The sequence below is a fragment of the Procambarus clarkii genome, chromosome 18, assembly GCF_040958095.1.
Source record: "Procambarus clarkii isolate CNS0578487 chromosome 18, FALCON_Pclarkii_2.0, whole genome shotgun sequence".
NCBI classification, from domain to species: Eukaryota; Metazoa; Arthropoda; class Malacostraca; order Decapoda; family Cambaridae; genus Procambarus; species Procambarus clarkii.
Window position 1 is genome coordinate 29,350,592 of NC_091167.1, and position 18,106 is coordinate 29,368,697.

General features: G+C 40.6%; 1 protein-coding gene across 7 annotated transcripts in view; it reads right to left on the reverse strand.

Moving 5' to 3' along the window:
• Window positions 1-1,649: 1,649 nt before the first annotated feature.
• Rift (Riboflavin transporter) overlaps window positions 1,650-18,106 on the reverse strand; it is a 53,528-nt gene continuing 37,071 nt past the window's right edge. For 3 of the 7 annotated variants that reach the window (XM_069326451.1, XM_069326453.1, XM_069326454.1), the window contains 3 exons: window positions 4,441-4,677; window positions 3,304-4,254; window positions 1,650-2,631 (listed from right to left, as the gene is read on the reverse strand). In XM_069326451.1, the coding sequence (XP_069182552.1) occupies window positions 2,437-2,631; window positions 3,304-4,254; window positions 4,441-4,677 (1,383 nt within the window). In that variant the 3' untranslated portion in view covers window positions 1,650-2,436. Of the gene's footprint in view, window positions 2,632-3,303; window positions 4,255-4,440; window positions 4,678-9,736; window positions 10,001-16,126; window positions 16,316-17,257; window positions 17,300-17,462; window positions 17,888-18,106 lie in introns of those variants that run through there. The other 4 variants (XM_069326455.1, XM_069326452.1, XM_045730800.2 and 1 more) reach the window with 4 other exon arrangements.

The window sequence follows — 18,106 nt, forward strand, 5'->3', positions numbered from 1 at the left end:
ACTGTGGAGAAATGCCCGACAGACCACTGGAACATTATCTAACACAGTGCACAGTTACAAACCCATTAAGATTTCAACTTAGATTCAACAGAGCAGAAGAAGTTGTTAAACACATATGGCAAAATCTTACTGAAGCGACCATACGAGTAATAAATACTCATACTCCGCCCAAGTAAAACAGAAACAAGCAACACTTAGTGGGCCAGCCAGAGGCTTAGGGCCCGCGCAGGAATATCCCTGAAAAAAAAAACAAAAAAAAACATCAATATTTTTATCATAATTCTAATTAAAGTGTGGATAGAAATTGGCTTCAAAAAACCTCTTTCAATGCATTCCACTTGCCAACCACCTGTACAGGGCACACAGAAATCACAATTGCGTGATGCATCATCGTTTGATGCATCACGCAATTGTGATTTCTGTGTGTAATGGAGTAAGGGCGAAGAGGGAGAATGGCCTATTGACATAGCTCGAGTGCATGGGGGAGTTGTGTAAAACCCTGGTTTGTGCCTCGGAGAGGCTGCAGGATCCAGTAAGTTCAGTAGAACTTTGGTTTCAATTCCTTTTTGACCATGTCGTAGCTCAGTCGATTAAGGCAGCGTCTGGGATGCTCTCGGACATAGGTTCGAATCCTCGTCACGGCCCTTGTGGATTTGTTCACCTGTACAGGGGATGAGAACTTTCTTACATCTCTTTGCTCAACTGCATGTCCAGCTTCCAACAATGTCCCCATGTTCTACCTCTTTTAAATTTAAATAGGCTTCCTTTATCCACTTCATCTATTCACCTCAAGATCTTGTACTGTATGTAGTTATCATATCTACTCTGTTTCTTCTTTTCTCTGAGGTTGCGAAGGCAAGTTCTGATAACCTGTTCTCATGGCTGAGGCCTATCAATTTTGGCACTGCTCTAGTTGCAAACCTCTGAACTTTCTTAAGCATCTGTTTATGCTTCACAAGGTGTGGGTTCCATCCTGGAGTAGCATACTCAAGTCACGGTCTCAAATAGACAGTGCGTATGGACCTGCAAGCTTCCTTGTTTAAATTCTTAAATGATGTTATTATGTTTGCTAACTTCCCATATGCTGCTGCTGATATCCTGTTCACACGAGCTTCTTGTGTTAGTGTTGAGATATGTCTACTCCCAGGTCTTTTTCCTCTTATTGTTTCTTGTAATTGCCTTCCCCTTATGATATAGCTAAATACAGGTCTCCTATCTTCCTTACATATTTTCATTACACTTACTTGAATTGAATTTCAGCAGCCTATTTATTGGGACGATTGATGGGGACGATATTTTGTTTTTTTTTAGCACAAGTGTCTTATACGGGTTCAATATATGAAAAGTTTGAAGTTTGGTATACAGACTACTTTGAGTGCAACTATAAACCCGGAGCACTTTCAACTTTAATTTTTGACGATCTGACATCGATTGCTAATATATAAGAGAATTGTATAATAATTTGATGACATAATATTTTATAATTTGCTAATAATTAACAAATAACAAATAATTAATAATAACAAATAATTACAAAATAATGACAAGAAAAACACGCGAATAATGTAATGGAATACTGGAGAGTTTCCTGTGATTTTAATGTTAGTGAAAATATACAACTGCAGAGATATGAAAGTAAAACTTTTGCCTGAAAAAAACTCATTTATTAAAAATGTTGAAAGTTACAGTACAGTGATACATTCAGGTAGTGACAATAAAGAACTTGTTTTCTGATAAAATTGACAGTCTATAATGTTGACTTAAAACAACAGGCAAAAATGCTGTGGCTAACACTATATTCAATGTAAAATATCGCTAATTATCAATGCTACAGCTATACAATTTTAAGTTGATTTCTTGAATAATTATAGTTTAATTTAAGGTAAATTTTAAATTTAGGATATTCGGTAGTAACATATATGAAGATTAAATCATGAAGAGTAGACAGTAGGGAACATCTTAATTTTCGAGAGCACAAACCACAGTGGAATAAATGATACTTGACTAGACAACTACGGACATGAGGCTGTCCGGGTAATCCTCGTTCCAATTTGTCCACTAATGCTTCTCCATTTACATTATAATGCTTGTACTTCATTTAACAAATCAAAGTAACAATAAAATCTTAAAAGAGTAGACATTTATACTGAAAATACTGTATAAAATATATTATAGCTAAAAATACTAATATTGGTTAACTTTATATCTTTCATCCAACACTTGCAAAGTAATAACCCCCCTTTAAAGATGTCCATTGTATAAGGGATAATAAGACATGCATCAAGGGAGCTATAACAAAATGTAATTTTAAATACCTGTTTAAAACTCCTCACAGAGACTTCATGCAGGAAACACTCAATAATATCCAGACCCTAATAAACGGCATCGCTCACAATAACATACGTTTCTTAGTTAACATGTATAGCTTAATAAGTTCTAGCATGGATAATACGGAGTGAATAGATTATAGACGTTGACCAGGACGAAGGTGGTGATGGCCCCTATGGCCGAGCCCGCCTGTGTGACGGCGCCACACCAGAAGAGTGCTCGGGCACCTTCCTCTCGCATCTGATTGGCAATCTCCACGCGCACGTAGGTCATCACTCCTGTGAATACGACCCACGCCAATACCTGTATTGTGAGTGACAAGGTTCATGTTAGTATGTCTTTAGGGATTCATAAATATGGAATCATTAAAGGTCATCGTTTGATCGTGCTAGAAGCGTTTAGCTGCTTAGCTCAGCTGACGCATTATGAGGTTAAGTATGATTGGTGATTTCATTCGTATGTAATTACAAAAAATGTGAAGGGTACAAATTATCTAGAGCTTCTGATAATGTAAGTGTACAACAAATTTATCTGTAAGTCACCCACTGTTGTATAATTATTTCAAATTTCTTTTAGTGATGAAAGAAATGTTACGTTTTAAAAATAACACATTGAAACCGGTCTTTCATGCCGTAATTTTCTCTGCCTCTTTTCTGTTCAATTCTTTAGTTTGACTGAATATTTTTCGTATGTCTTATCCCTTTCCATTTAAACATTAATGTAATTAGACAAACCTAATTCATTGTTGATGCCTTCCAAATTATTGAGCGATGAAACATGCGATGAATTCAGCGACGAAACATTACAAAAAAGACATTGAGATCAACATAAATAATTATTTTATGTTAATATGAACTCTCATTTTTTCAGGTAGGCCTATTGATGTGCCCCGCACACCATAAATGGCCTGAGAGTGTAGACCTAACTCAAAAACATGCTTAAAACTAAACTGTAAGATTATAATACTGTACTTACCACGAGAGCCTCTCCCGCCTTGGTACCCATGAGGGGCGGGTTGGGACTGAGGGCTGCAGTAGCTAGAATATAACCTGCCACCAGTGACCCAAAGGTGCCAAGCACCAGCAGGAGCCATGCTCGTGCCCTCGGCAGAACCAGCGTCACCAGTGCCGCCAACGGGTTAGCCAGAGACGACAGCGTGACTGCCAAGTGGTAGGCTACATTGCCGTACGCCCCACAGGAATACGACTGAATGGAGGGTAGAGCACCGTTGGTAAGGCTGCAGGCCCAGGCTTGACCTGCCAGCATGATCCAGTAGAGCTGCGAGCTCATGCCCGTGTCTTGCTTTCTGGACTCTAAGGTACTCATCAATTGGGTGTTGGAGTGTGAAGCTTCTAGCGCAGCCACACTCTCAGAGTTTGAGGGCGGGATTGCTCGTTCATTTTTTATGTTAGGCAAAAGCTCTAGCAGGGTGAAGGCCAGGGCGCTTGCAATCATCATAGACATGAGGATATAGAAAAAAACTGTTACAGTGAACCTCGGGCTGAGAGAGACAGGTTCAACGTCTATGTAAGTGGTATTGCCTTCTTCAGTTATGTTCCAGATGGTAATGTTCATACACTTGGAGTTACCTCCAACGCCCTGAGCGAGGGCCACGAGAGCAGGCAACAGCCCAGACAGCCCTTCCCCTATTAGGTAGGAGGGCAGGTAGATTTTCCGCCAGACAGCCATGTAGGGCATGAAGAGCACCGATGAGGTACAGTCGACCAGCGCCAGCAGGAAAACTAAGAGCAGGAGCGCTGTTGAGTGCTGCATTCCACCCACCCATGACGTCTTATCCCACAGCATCGACATCGCAAGGGAGGCAACGCAGCCCACAGCCAGTACCCCGTACACCACCGGCGCTGGACGCAGTCCTGGCCGGAAGGCTATCAACACAGAGTACGCTATGGGACCAATGTTTGCGATCTGAAAAGCAAGGGGAAAGGTCCTAAAGTTGACGATATGAGTACAATAAAGATATGTTCATACCGGTGATCCGAAGCGCAAGAAATCTTTATTTCACAGAGCTATTATTGGTGATAATAAACCCTCGAAGGCGCAAAAACACGTAGAGGAGAACTTTCTTGGATGTGTGAGAGAAGACCAACACACCTGGATGATAACTGAGAGGTACGACGGGAGGTTCCATCCCTCCGGCAGCTTCTCCACCAGCAGGGGCAGCTCCACCCACAGGCCGTTGACGGCCACCCAAGCGCCCACGCCGAATACCGCCGCCAACACATCGACCAGCAGGTTACGGCCCAGCATGATGGACCTTCGGAAGGGACTGTGTACACTTTTTCTTCTGTTGTTGATGAACTTGAAGCTCAGTAAGGGTACTTGTTCCTCCTGCAACACCGTGGTAGTGCAAAGTCTTATTGGGGGTGCCTGGTTATCGTTCGTAGATGGCCAAAAGTAATTGACAAAACAAAATATATTGGTCTGCTCTCGAACAAATGAGCTTCCTGTCCTAAAAATATAGTCATACTCACTGGCATACTTGATAATAATAGTCATACAGTGTAATAAAATATGGTGTCTTAAATAAATATTATTATTTAGAATACAATTTTTTAAAATAAGCCTTCGAGGGTGAAATATTTAGATTTTAAAGATACCCCTCACAGGACCTGTGCCTTGGAAGCCCCCCCCCCACCCCCCCGCCTCGCAGCAGTCCACAGGACACGTAAAACGTGATACATTTTATGAATAAAATTTACAAACAAGAAAAACTTATATTATATTTTTATTTTCGTGCAGCAGTTATTATTGTTTACGGACTGTATAGGAAAACTGGCCGGTTACTGTATTATAATAGTTTGTTGAGCAGTAGCTTCCTAGCACTACACCCTGGGCTAATACGCCCACCTGTTAGGTGACGTTACCTCATGTTTCGTTAGGGTAGGTTTGGTTACCTTACTTAATTAAGGAGGTACTGGAAGTCCTAATTTATTAACTTGAGAAAGACGATTTGAACTTTTGTATCTAAATAATATTCTGGTGAATTCTATTTAGATCAAATATGTCCAACTGTTTGTTCCATAATACAATCTATCCTTTATGTCAAACACACGTAACAAAAGGAAGGAATGTTATCTTTAAATATGATTACCGTGATCACTTTTACTCCCAGACATGATCATTAACGATCATAATGGGGATTTGCTTAGACTCAATTACCTGTGTTTTCCCGAGAGCCATTAACACTAGGAGTCTCGACGAGGACGCTATATGTTATATCGAATGTATTGATGGCGTTTATTGCACAATGGGTCCACCTGTTGGTACTGGACGCTCTTCTGTCCCGAGTTAGGGCTCCAGTGAATATATCTTTAAGTGTACTGATCTAGGTCTAGTCAATATCTTGGTCAGCATGCATGCAGCAATCCATTTTACCCTTATTTCAATTTATGTTAGCTTGGTTTCTAGTCTTAGATTCAGTATTTTAGTCCATCTGGGAGCTCCTGTTATGACTCGCATTGCATAATTTCGAATAACCTCAACGTTGGCCCACTGGCCAGGAGAAAGAGTGAGTAAGGCAGGCGCTGCATAATCAACTAGGGAACGAACGGCGTGTATGTAAAACATTCTTAACACTTTCTGTCCCGCTCCTAAACGAAGCCCTGTGATTGCTCTGATTATATTCAGTCGTGATTTTGCTTTCTCCTTCAGGTATTGAATTTGCTTATTGAATGTTATTTTAGAATCTATCCACACTCCGAGATATTGATATTGTGTAACCCACTGAAGGTTAATGTCTTGAATGCGTAGGTGCCTGTCTGGAGTGTTCCCACCTAATCTCATTACCTTAGACTTCTGTGCAGATATTTTTAGCCCTAAAATGCTGCATTCAGCTGTTACTTTATCTAATGCCCCTTGTGCTTTATTTATTAGTGAAGGACCTGTGACTACTAATGCTATAACATCAGAATAGCTTAGCAATGTAACCTCTTCTGCACATGTCACGGTAACGAGGGTTTCCAAAGGATGTTAAAAAAAGACTAGGACTGAGGACTCCTCGTTGTGGAGTCCCATTCTCTTGCAAGTGGTAGTCCGACATTTGTCCTTGCAACTTTGTTCTGACATACCTGTGACTTAGGTATTCTTGAATCTATGCTAGCATATTTCCTTTTAAACCTTTTTAAGCCCTACCTTCAGAATGTGTTAGATGGGCCCCTGAATCTGAAAGTAACATCATCTCACAGTGCATAAAACCAAATAAGAAAAAAATAAAAACGTATTTTCTGAAGCCATGTTGTTCACGCAGCCCTTATCATGTTCACACAGTGAAAAATAAGAAAACGCCATGATATAGATATAGTGCAGATCAGTGTGTATCTACAGATATACGTGTACAGATGTAATTAATTTCATAACCTATTTGCTTGCAGCTGATTTGTTATTGGGATATCTATAAACTTTAGCGAAGCTTTGTCAGGTAGCCTATCCTTGTTGCTGGGTCCTGTGACGAGGCGCTGGACTGTATAAAGTGAGTAACCCCTCACGTGTTGGAGCATGAAGGGGCTGCAACACCTTGCAAGTCGTGTTGCACAATATTCTCTCGATATAACCACGAACTAATGCAGTGAGGCTAGATTCAAGACATGATTCATTTCTCGCCATATGTGACTCATTTCACGCCATATGTGAAATTTGTGTTAACCTCTTAAATCCAACATTACACAAAAATATATTCTTAAGCCTTAGTTAATATTGTTAAACAACTAATTACCTAAGAAGCAGAGAATGACGCGAAAGAATATCATGGACCACTTTTCAGATCTCGCATAACTCATACAAAATGGTTGATTGACATATGTATGATTACCACAATACAAACTGTGGTTTGCGAATCAGTGTACAGATGAATACAAAAACAAATTTGGCATCTTGACAGCTTCACATACTTCACAGACGGATCATTAGCCTAGCAAAGACAAAAGTCTGGAGCTGCTGCAGTTAAGGCAGGAAATTCTGGAGTTAGTTGGAGACTCTCAAACAGGTACTGTACTGAACTTTACAGAGATGCTAGCCATTCAAAAGGCTTTGGGACATACTCTTGCAGAACACCAACAATACGTTGTCACACATACTTATTCGAGAACTGCCGCTAAAACCTTTCAACAAGAATACGTGACAACATCCATCTGACCACAAATGTTATAGCATTAATGCAGACACTTAAACATCAAGGTCGTCGAATGTTTATCAACTGGGTGCCAAGTCATGTAGGAATACCAGTGAATGACATTGCAGATGAAGCTACAGAACATGCAACTAAGAGGAGGAATGTGAACATTTGCATATGACAGCCTAGCACACATTAAGAAAATAATTAGAGACAAATCAATGCAGAAGATGTTCAGTGACCATTATGCAGCAGCTGTAGCATCAGGATCTGCATGTTGGTCTAAGAACTAAATCAACTACGAAACACTTATTTTGATGACAGGAAGCAATATAAAAATAGAAGTGTACTTACATTGAATCAGGCTTGGATACCCATGTGCATTTGGAATTTAATGATTCCAAAAGTTGAGAGAAAATGTCAGCACTGCGAAGTGCCTGACAGAACACTAAAATATTATCTAACAGTGCACAGTTACAAAGCAAATAAGATTTCAACTGAGATTTAACAGGCAGAAGAAGTTGTTAAACACATTGGACATAAAGGTATTGAAGCGAATATAGTCATAAATAATCATCCACCGCCTAAGTACAACAGGAACGAGTAACACTTAGTGGGCCAGCCAGAGGCTTTGGGTCCGTGCAGGAATATCCCTGCCAAAAAAAGAATATATATATATATATATATATATATATATATATATATATATATATATATATATATATATATATATATATATATGTGTGTGTGTGTGTGTGTGTAATTACCTAAGTGTAGTTACAGGATGAGAGCTACGCTCGTGGTGTCCCGTCTTCCCAGCACTCTTTGTCATATAACGCTTTGAAACTACTGACGGTCTTGGCCTCCACCCCCTTCTCACTTAACTTGTTTCAACCGTCTACCACTCTATTTGCGAAGGTGAATTTTCTTATATTTCTTCGGCATCTGTGTGTGTGTGTGTGTGCGCGCGCGCAACCCATTCTCGCACTTCCTTACAGTCAATATTGACGTATTAAATACGTGCATAGTGCATATGTGACATACTAAACATACTAGTTTACCTTGTAAAGCTTCATAGAAAACACCGACCTTACCTAACCTTCTTAGTATGTTAAGATAAGCATCTTATTGCTTTGTAATTACAATTATTACTTAACCTATACCTATAATAGGTTAAGTAATAATTGTAATTACGAAGCAATAAGATGCTTATCTAAACATACTAAGAAGGTTAGGTAAGGTCGATGTTTTCTATGAAGCTTTTCAAGGTAAACTAGTATGTTAAGTATGTCACATATGCACGTATTTAATAAGTCAATATTGACTATACGAAAGTGCGAGAACGGGTTGGTGTGTGTATATCACAAAAGTAAACACGTGATTAAAAATGTGACAATGTCAGACCACGGAGGAAAATTGAAACGGGAATTTCCTTAAGTACTTTCGTATATTAATATATCTTCAGAAGGACTCCTTCTCTCTCTATATATATATATTATATATATATTATATATATATATATATATATATATATATATATATATATATTATATATATATATATATATATATATATATATATATATATATATATTAGTATATTTTGGTAGCAGTCTTTCCTGTAGACATATTTTATTAAATATGACCGAAAAAGTAAGATTAATAATTCTAACACGAATTTTCTCAATCTTTCGTACATTATGCTTCACCGTTGGAGGTAAATCAAAAATCACTTCTCCAAAATTCATTTTTATTTCTAGTCTGACGCGACACGGGCGCGTTTCGTAAAACTTATTACATTTGTGAAGTCTTTGAAAATGTAATAAGTTTTACGAAACGCGCCCGTGTCGCGTCAGACTAGAAATAAAAATGAATTTTGGAGAAGTGATTTTTGATTTACCTCCAACAGTGAAGCATAATGTACGAAAGATTGAGAAAATTCGTGTTAGAATTATTAATCTTACTTTTTCGGTCATATTTAATAAAATATATATATATATATATATATCCTGGAAAGTCGATCGTCACTGATAACTGTCCTATCACCAAAATATCTTGGCACCATACTCGTTACAACACTACAATCACAAGCATTGACGACAACACCTTTTTCACACAGCAACTACGTAATTATGTGTCATTACTTAGAAAAAAACACTGCATAAGAATGTCAGATATATCTATCCAGTTGTAAACATGCAACGGGAGAAGCTTATGTAAGAGAAGAGTAAATGATGAACCAGTACTGAAGCCGTCAACATTACACCACTCATAAACCTACAGTTATCACACCTCCGCCGCTACACGTGCCGAATCCAAACATTTGCTGCAAATGGCGACACTGCCGCTGCTGACAGGCGCTCGCTCTACCAACGGCCGCAGCTTAACTCAAGCAACACTCGCCACCAACACATGGAACCCACTAGCAAGAGGAAAGTGAGGTAAGAGGCGTTTTACCTTCACTATCAGCAGGTGACCCCGTGCTCAGGTCGGGGTCGCCCGGCATGCCATTTTACGAGTTTGCTTTTATTTTGTTTTATTTACTTTATTATGTGCCAAAAGGCTAACCCGTGAGAACATTGATCAGTGAGGCACATAATGGGTTGAGGAGCAACAGCCGGCGGGTCTCTCACATCATGACCGAGGTAGTGGTAATGATATGGTTACAACGTTTCATTATCATCTTAAATTTTAGTCTTTTTCTCTCGTCATGGATGCTCGAACGGACTCGAAGTCTTGTCTTGTGGCTGGCCCAACCTCCAGGTCGCGAGTTCAAGTCACTATTGTCTTAAAATGATTTTCATTGATACAGCACGCCATTGTGATTATAATTATATATATATATATATATATATATATATATATATATATATATATATATATATATATATATATATATATATATATATATATATATATTTTAAATACATCTTCAGAAGGAAGATGTATTTAAGTATTTAGATGATTCCTTCTGAAGATGTATTTAATATACGAAAGTACTTAAGGAAATTCCTGTTTCATTTTCCTCCGTGGTCTGACATTGTCACATTCTTAATCACGTGTTTATTTTCGTGATATACACACACACACATATATATATATATATATATATATATATATATATATATATATATATATATATATATATATATATATATATATATATATATATATATATATATATTATATATATATATATATATATATATAATTATATAATGGGGAGAGGGAATGGGAAAGTAAAGGGAGACACACCTGTCCGCCAAGGAACCATTACCTCAATGTGTCAAAGATGAAGGCCGTAAGGAACACATCTTGAGTGCGTCAAGTTTATTGGAATTATTCACTAGTTAGAGATGATTGGCTTTGGTTTCATAGGTAATTATCTAAATTATATTATATATAAAATACAAAAGTTCATCCTTCTGGTGGTTTTTCACCGCACATTGGTACTTTCCACCACATGGTTCCTGTAAGTACTCTCAGTTTGGGAAGATGTGTTGATATATGAGCAGTAGATGAGGCTCGTGGCTGTGACCTATGGTACTCTTCCCTCACCCTCCCTCTCTCTCTCTCTCTCTCTTCCCTCACCCTCCCTCTCTCTCTCTCTCTCTTCCCTCACCCTCCCTCCCTCTCACTCTCTCTATCTCTCTCTCTTCCCTCACCCTCCCTCCTCCTCTCTCTCTCTTCCCTCACCCTCCCTCCCTCTCACTCTCTCTATCTCTCTCTCTCTCTTCCCTCACCCTCCCTCCTCTCTCTCTCTCTCTCTCTCTCTCTCTCTCTCTCTCTCTCTCTCTCTCTCTCTCTCTCTCTCTCTCTCTCTCTCTCTCTCTCTCTCTCTCTTCCCTCACCATCCCTCCTCCCCCTCTCTCTCTCTCTCTTCCCTCACCCTCCCTCCTCTCTCTCCCTCTTCCCTCACCCTCCCTCCTTTCACTCTCTTCCCTCACCCTCCCTCCTCTCACTCTCTCTCTTCCCTCTCTTCCCTCTCCTCCATCTCCCGGTCTCTCATCGGGGGAGATTGGTAGAGATGGAGGAGAGAGAGACTCTCGTCTCTCTCTCCTCCATGCCCCCTCTCCTACCCTCTCCACTCTATCTCCCGATCTCCCCTCCTCTTTCACCTCTCCCCCTTTCCTCTCACTCTCCCATCCTTTCCACATTTTTCCTTGCTTCCATCTCTCTGCTTCTCCCAAAGAATACAAAAATATGAAGCAATAAAAAACAGTCCGCGGAAAACATATTACCGAATTGAGACGTCAAGAAAATCGCAGAGGTCAGTATAGCCGGAGATATTTATTAAACGATAACACTTGGGCCTCCACTCCGACTGGTCTATGACACTGGCGGCGAGCCTTAAGCCTCTTGACTCCTGCTGTAAACAGTCATCCTGTTTTATATACACTGACCAATTCCCGGAAAATATTCAATAAATCCATAAAATGCTTGAGATGAACTTGTTACATTCTATTTATTATTTGCATATCATGGAATCGAAACCGGTTCCGAACCCATTATGTGATCCTGTGACCTTTCAGCCACCGACTACACGAGAGGAATGGGGTCAGTGTCACACACACTGACGCCTGATTAATACCCGTTGACCCCTCTGTGTTTTGTTTTATAAAAGTGGACACAGCAGATGTATTTTGACTTTTAAGCAGGCTCCAAGCTTTTCCTTCCCAAAGCTCATCGTAAGTCTTATCATACTCGGTGGCCCCTCGAACACGACCTCCTGATACACACAGGTCCCCAGATACTGCTGGCTGAACACTGTTTGAATACATAAGGGTCGGTGCTTACAGTATGAGTGTGGGGTGCCCAATAACCACTCACAGTATGAGTGTGGGGTGCCCAGTAACCACCACTCACAGGACAAGTATAGGGTTTCTGGAGCACTCTGGGGGATTCGAACTAGCGTTCTGGTTCACCCCAGTTGTGCGCATCAACACACTGGACCACAATCACTATTAAGTAATTAATGTTACCTGGAATGATACTGAATCCACTCAGGATCTTGAACCATCGAACTGATACCAGATCATGCTTTTACACATTACTTCCATACGCTCTGGTGCGGGTATAGAGCCCCCCCCCCTACACTCTGGTGCGGGTATAGTTCCCTCCCCCCCCTACACTCTGGTGCGGGTATAGTTCCCCCCCCCCATACGTTCCCTTACATTACACACCATGTAATTAATCACAATGGTATGATATCATTTAGGCGCGTGGCTGGAGAGACTCGGAACATTGATTTGAATCCTCGGAATGTTCCAATGATTTTTACATAAGAATGAAAGTAACTGCAGAAGCCCTATTGGTCCATACGAGGCAGCTCCTATCTATAACCACCCAATCCCACTCATATACATGTCCAACCCACGCTTGAAACACTCAAGGGACTCCATCTCCACTACGTTACGGGGTAATTGGTTCCACAAATCAAAACCCTGTTACTGAACCAGTATTTACCCAGGTCTTTCATAAATCTAATAAATAGGCGATGAGTTAGCGGTGACATGATAGAGGTGTACAAATGGATGAATGGACATAAAGAAAATATTAATAGTGTAACAAATCCACAAGGGCCGTGACGAGGGTTCGAACATACGTCCGAGAGGATCCCAGACGCTGCCTTAATCGACTGAGCTACGACACTGTAAAAGAATTGCAAATGGAAGTTCTACTGCCAAAACTTGGATCCTGCAGCCTCTCCGAGACACAAACCAGGGTTTTACACAATAAACAGGAACTTAACAATATGCCTTCAGCCGAACAAGTCTATGTGGGTGGGGACGAGGACAGGTTGACTAGTTTAGCAGTTACCAGGGAGGATGTAATTAAACAAGTAGTTAAACTCAAACCAAACAAATCCCCAGGGCCGGATGAAGTGTTTGCCAGGGTGCTTAAAGAATGCAAAGAGGAGCTTTGCGAGCCACTGTCTACCATATTTAATAAATCAATAGAGTCAGGTCGAGTGCCAGAGTCATGGAAGGTTGCTAATGTTGTACCAATTTTTATGAAAGGAGATAGATCACTTGTGTCAAACTATCGGCCAATTAGCCTAACGTCTATTGTGGGAAAGTTACTTGAATCGATAATTGCAAATAAAATTCGTCTTCATCTTGAAAAACATAAATTAATAAATGAGTCGCAACATGGTTTTACAAATGGCCGTTCATGTTTAACATGTTTGTCAAATTAGTTATCTTTTTATTCCAGCATCTCTGGCAAAGAGATATCATTTTGCAAAATGATATAATTTTGCACAATGACATCATGCCATTGTGATTTCCTAAGTAAAAAAATACCCTGTGCAAGACCCGCATATGTAGATCATGTGTGTTTATGGCCTCTCCGTTCATAGCTACTGATTGATTGATAAAGATTAAGCCACCCAAGAGGTGGCACAGGCATGAATAGCCCGTAACATAGCTACTCTATCATACATCTATATACGCATGACCACGTCACTTCCCAGACTGTAAGACAACACAACACAGACCTATGGTAGTAATTTGTATTCTCACGCAGCATACACCTCAGTGTACATCCATAACTACACCATGCGACTTAATTAAGAGTGTAATTATATACAACTTATGCTCAGTTTCCATTACAATACTAAATTAACAAGCAAAGTATAAACTCACAATGAGTCTTGAAGGGTGTGATGAGACAGTGAGTGACGGACGACCATGCCGGGTGCCAACCTGCTGACGGGGAGTGCCAATGTGGCCCTCACTCACCTGATCTAGCACATTGTCATCCAATGTTCTCTGCCTCAGCCAGCCACCACCACCACCACAGTAGCTACCCGCTGCTTACCTATCAGTGACTGTGGGGCAGTGAAGTCTACCTCTTTATGCCCCGTCTACTAGCCTACTGGGTTATAATTTAACTATCCTGGCGTTCAAATTCTTTGTCGAATCTGGCCATAAAGATCTGGATGGAGGTGGCTTCCACAACTACTTCTTTCAGGACATTCAATGTGTCGATCACCCGTGCAGGGTACGAGTACTTCCTTACATTCCTTCGGCTCATTTGCGTTTCAAGTTTCCACCTGCGTCCCCTTGTCCTACCTTCTCTCAGTTTGAGGAACCTATCCTTGTCAACCTTATCTATTCCCTTCATTATCTTGTATGTTGTGATCATATCCCGTCTGTTCCTTCTATCCTCTAGGATTGTGAGATTTAGTTCCACTAGCGTATTCTCGTAGCCTAACCTTCTTAGTTCTGGCACCACTCTTGTTGCAAACCTTTGTACTTTTTCAGTTTTGGTTTTATGCTTCACAAGGGGCGGGCGGATTCCATGTCGGTGCTGCCTATTCCAGTACTGGTCCAACTTATCTTATGTAGACTGCCTTGAAGGAGTCCTTGTATTGCCAGCGTCCCATATGCTGCCGATATTATCCTGTTTATGTGTGCCCTCTGGTGTTAGTAATGGAACTTTATCCACTCCCAAATCTCTCTCTCTCCGATTTCTGAAGTTTCTTTTTCCCTTAGGGAGTAGATGGCTTCTGGTCTCCTCTCTTCCTTTTCCATCTTTAATACCTTATATTTCTTAAGATTGAATTCCAGCAACCAATTGTTTGACCATTACTGGAGTCCGTCTTGGTCCTCCTATAAGTTCCTGCAGTTCTCCTCCATGTTTACATTCCTCATCAGCTTTGTATCATCTAGAAACATTGATATGTCTGAGCTCACTCCCTCGGGCAGGTCGGTCACATAAATTAGGAACAGCAGTGGTCCCATGACAGAGCCTTGTAGGACCCAAGTTGTTACATTCCTCCAGCTTGAAACCTGCTCTCTGACTGTGATTCTGTTTTCTGTCCTTCAGGTACTCCCTTACTCAGTCAAGTGTGTCCCCAGTTATCCCAGCCTGCCTCTCCATCTTGTACACCAGTCTTTCACGAGGAACCGTTTCAAATGCTTTTTGACACAGAAAATACAGTCTATCCAGCCTTCTTGTTTCTGTCTTAATTTAGGAACCTTGCCATAGAATTCAACCAAGTTTGTCAGACACGACTTTCCCTTTTAAAACCTATGCAAACCTTCCGTCACATAGTCGGTCCTCTCTTGCTGGAGCATAGTTGCTCCACCATTCTCAACTTGACTACTGTCTCCAGCACATTACATGGAATACTTGTCAATGACACCAGTCAGAAATTTAGTTCCTTCTTTGTATCCCCTTTTTTGAATATTGGGATTACGTTTGCTATTTTAGATTTCTGTGATATTTCCTGTCTCAAGCATTTTATTAAAATTTTTATATAATGGGTGACAAAGTACTTCTGCAGTATCCTTCAGCAACCATGGCGAGATTAAGTCTGGTCCCATTGACTTTGGCATATACACTTCGTCCAGATATTTTGTTACATCTTCTACAGGAACTGCAATATCATCCATTGTTTCTTCCAGCCTTTCATCTTGCAACTTTGGTGTTCACACTGGTTCTACGGTAAAGACCTCCTAAAATCTTTTGAGTGCTTCTACATACCTTATTATCATTTTCCGAGAAATGGTGCAGATGGTGGTGTAGTGTAATGTAGGGGTTGTGCAGTGTGGTGGTAGTGGTGTAGTATGATGGTGATAGTGCAGTATGATGATGATGATGGTGTAGTGTGATGGTCGTGAAGTGTGATGGTGTAGAGACGTATAAGGCGAGAATGACTTACGTTTTGTGGAAGGTCGTGTCCAGTCACTCCACTCCTTTCTCCCGTAATTTGAGCCAATAATGAAGTAGTTATCCCGTTCATCACAATGTTGTCAAGGAGAGGCGTGGTAACCAAGAGAAGGGTAAATGTCTAAGGCATAGTATCAAGATATCTGAATGGTAAACATTCATCTGATATAACAACAACGTCATCTACGTAGTATCAACAAAATTCCAATAAGCTTTGAGTTTACTTTACATTTCGAGTTGAATCACCACCCTCCCCCCCCCCCCAAAAAAAAAAGCGTCAAGCCAAAAGGAATAGGCTCTGTGATCCTACAGAACGAGAGAGTATTCTAATATAGAGCTTCGCAATGGCAAAATTAACCTTAGTTCGTCAGAGCTTACAATCCTCCCCACAACTCGAGAATGTACCGTTCGAAGAGGGTCTCCTTGTAAATTTGACGCCATCTTTGAACTGTATCTCAGATGTATCACACCCAAAAGAAGACAGAATTTTTAGCTTCTCACAGACGAATATTTTTGATAAGGGCAACAAAATAATCTTACCCAACGCGGTTTGCAGGACTAAGCTATAGCTAATGGGGCTCTTTCCTGATAATAGTCGGTCGTCTAATGCAAATATCTTGCGGCTCTATTATTTTTCAAGTATGTTGAAGATGAAGGGAACATTACCCTTCTTAAATGTCCCTACATTGATGAAGTATTTTCTCACATACTGGTGACCGATCTGCATGTCTAGATTATTGCACGTCTTCACGTTGTTACTATTCAGCCTAAAACTCGTATATTTTAAATCAGTAACTGAATATTTTGCATATTTTGATCATGTCCACCTGCATTTCTCCTTCCTTTCAGTGCCATTTGAATCAGTCCACTCATTATATCACAGTTCAGTCCCCTTAAACCTCTGAAGTTTTAAATATTGTTTTGTTTTTTGTTGTTGGGGTTACTGGTACTGCATACTCTAGCACTGATCGGACATATGCTGAGTATAGCGTTTGAAAATGCTTAGTCTACATTCCTAAGGGATGTCCTGATGTTTGCTAGGTTAACATATTCATTCCAAGTGATTCTATTCAAGTCTTCAGTAATAAGTCTGATGTTATATAACCAAGATAATTTTTCTCACACTGATTCTTGTTCTCAGGATAGACATCTCAGCTCTGGGTACGGGAGGTCCTGGCTCTTCTCCGAACTACGTTAAGGCCACGTTTCACAACACAAGTATCTTACATTAACACTTAAGTGTAAAGAGTGTCTTGCAGAGTCACGGAGTGCGTGCTAACCAGACTCTCTGTTGAGGCTGTTACAGGAACGTTCCCCAAAACACTTACCCTTGCCAGCTTATTACTGTGATGTTGATTTTCTTTGCTAAATATGGAATTTGTTAAAGAAGTAACTGTTTTGAACGTTATGTTTAAACACTTTCAGCCACATTCTACGTCAATAAATTTGACACTTGATATCGCCGAGCGCTCAGTGTAAACAACAGATTCAGACTGCATCAATCCACTGTGGGATAAAAGCTTCTCCAGTGTGGTTCAATTGTCTCCAATCATGAGCCTCGTTAGTTCAGTGGATCCTTGGAATTTCTTAATCTGTCCATCTGGAAGCTGTTATTAACGCTGGCCCTGTCCAGTCTGTAGTCAAGCCACGAGCACGTCACTGAGACACTCCAGAGGCAACACACTGATCCAACCTAAGTGTCAGGAGGAGTGCAAACTGCAGCCTGCACACGACCTTGGACCCGCGGTCACCCTCCCCAAACACCATGTTAACGCATATATATATTGTCCTCCCCAACCTCGAAATGATGAAGCATATCACTACTGAAATCCGCACTTTACGGACCAGGAAAGGTGACGACATTCGACCTGAGCCTTTGTACAGTGAAAACTGGTTTTCATGGCCTATTATAAAGTCAAAACTGTTCGTCGTGAGCACATGGAGGGAGGGAGGGGGAGAGAGAGAAGGGAGA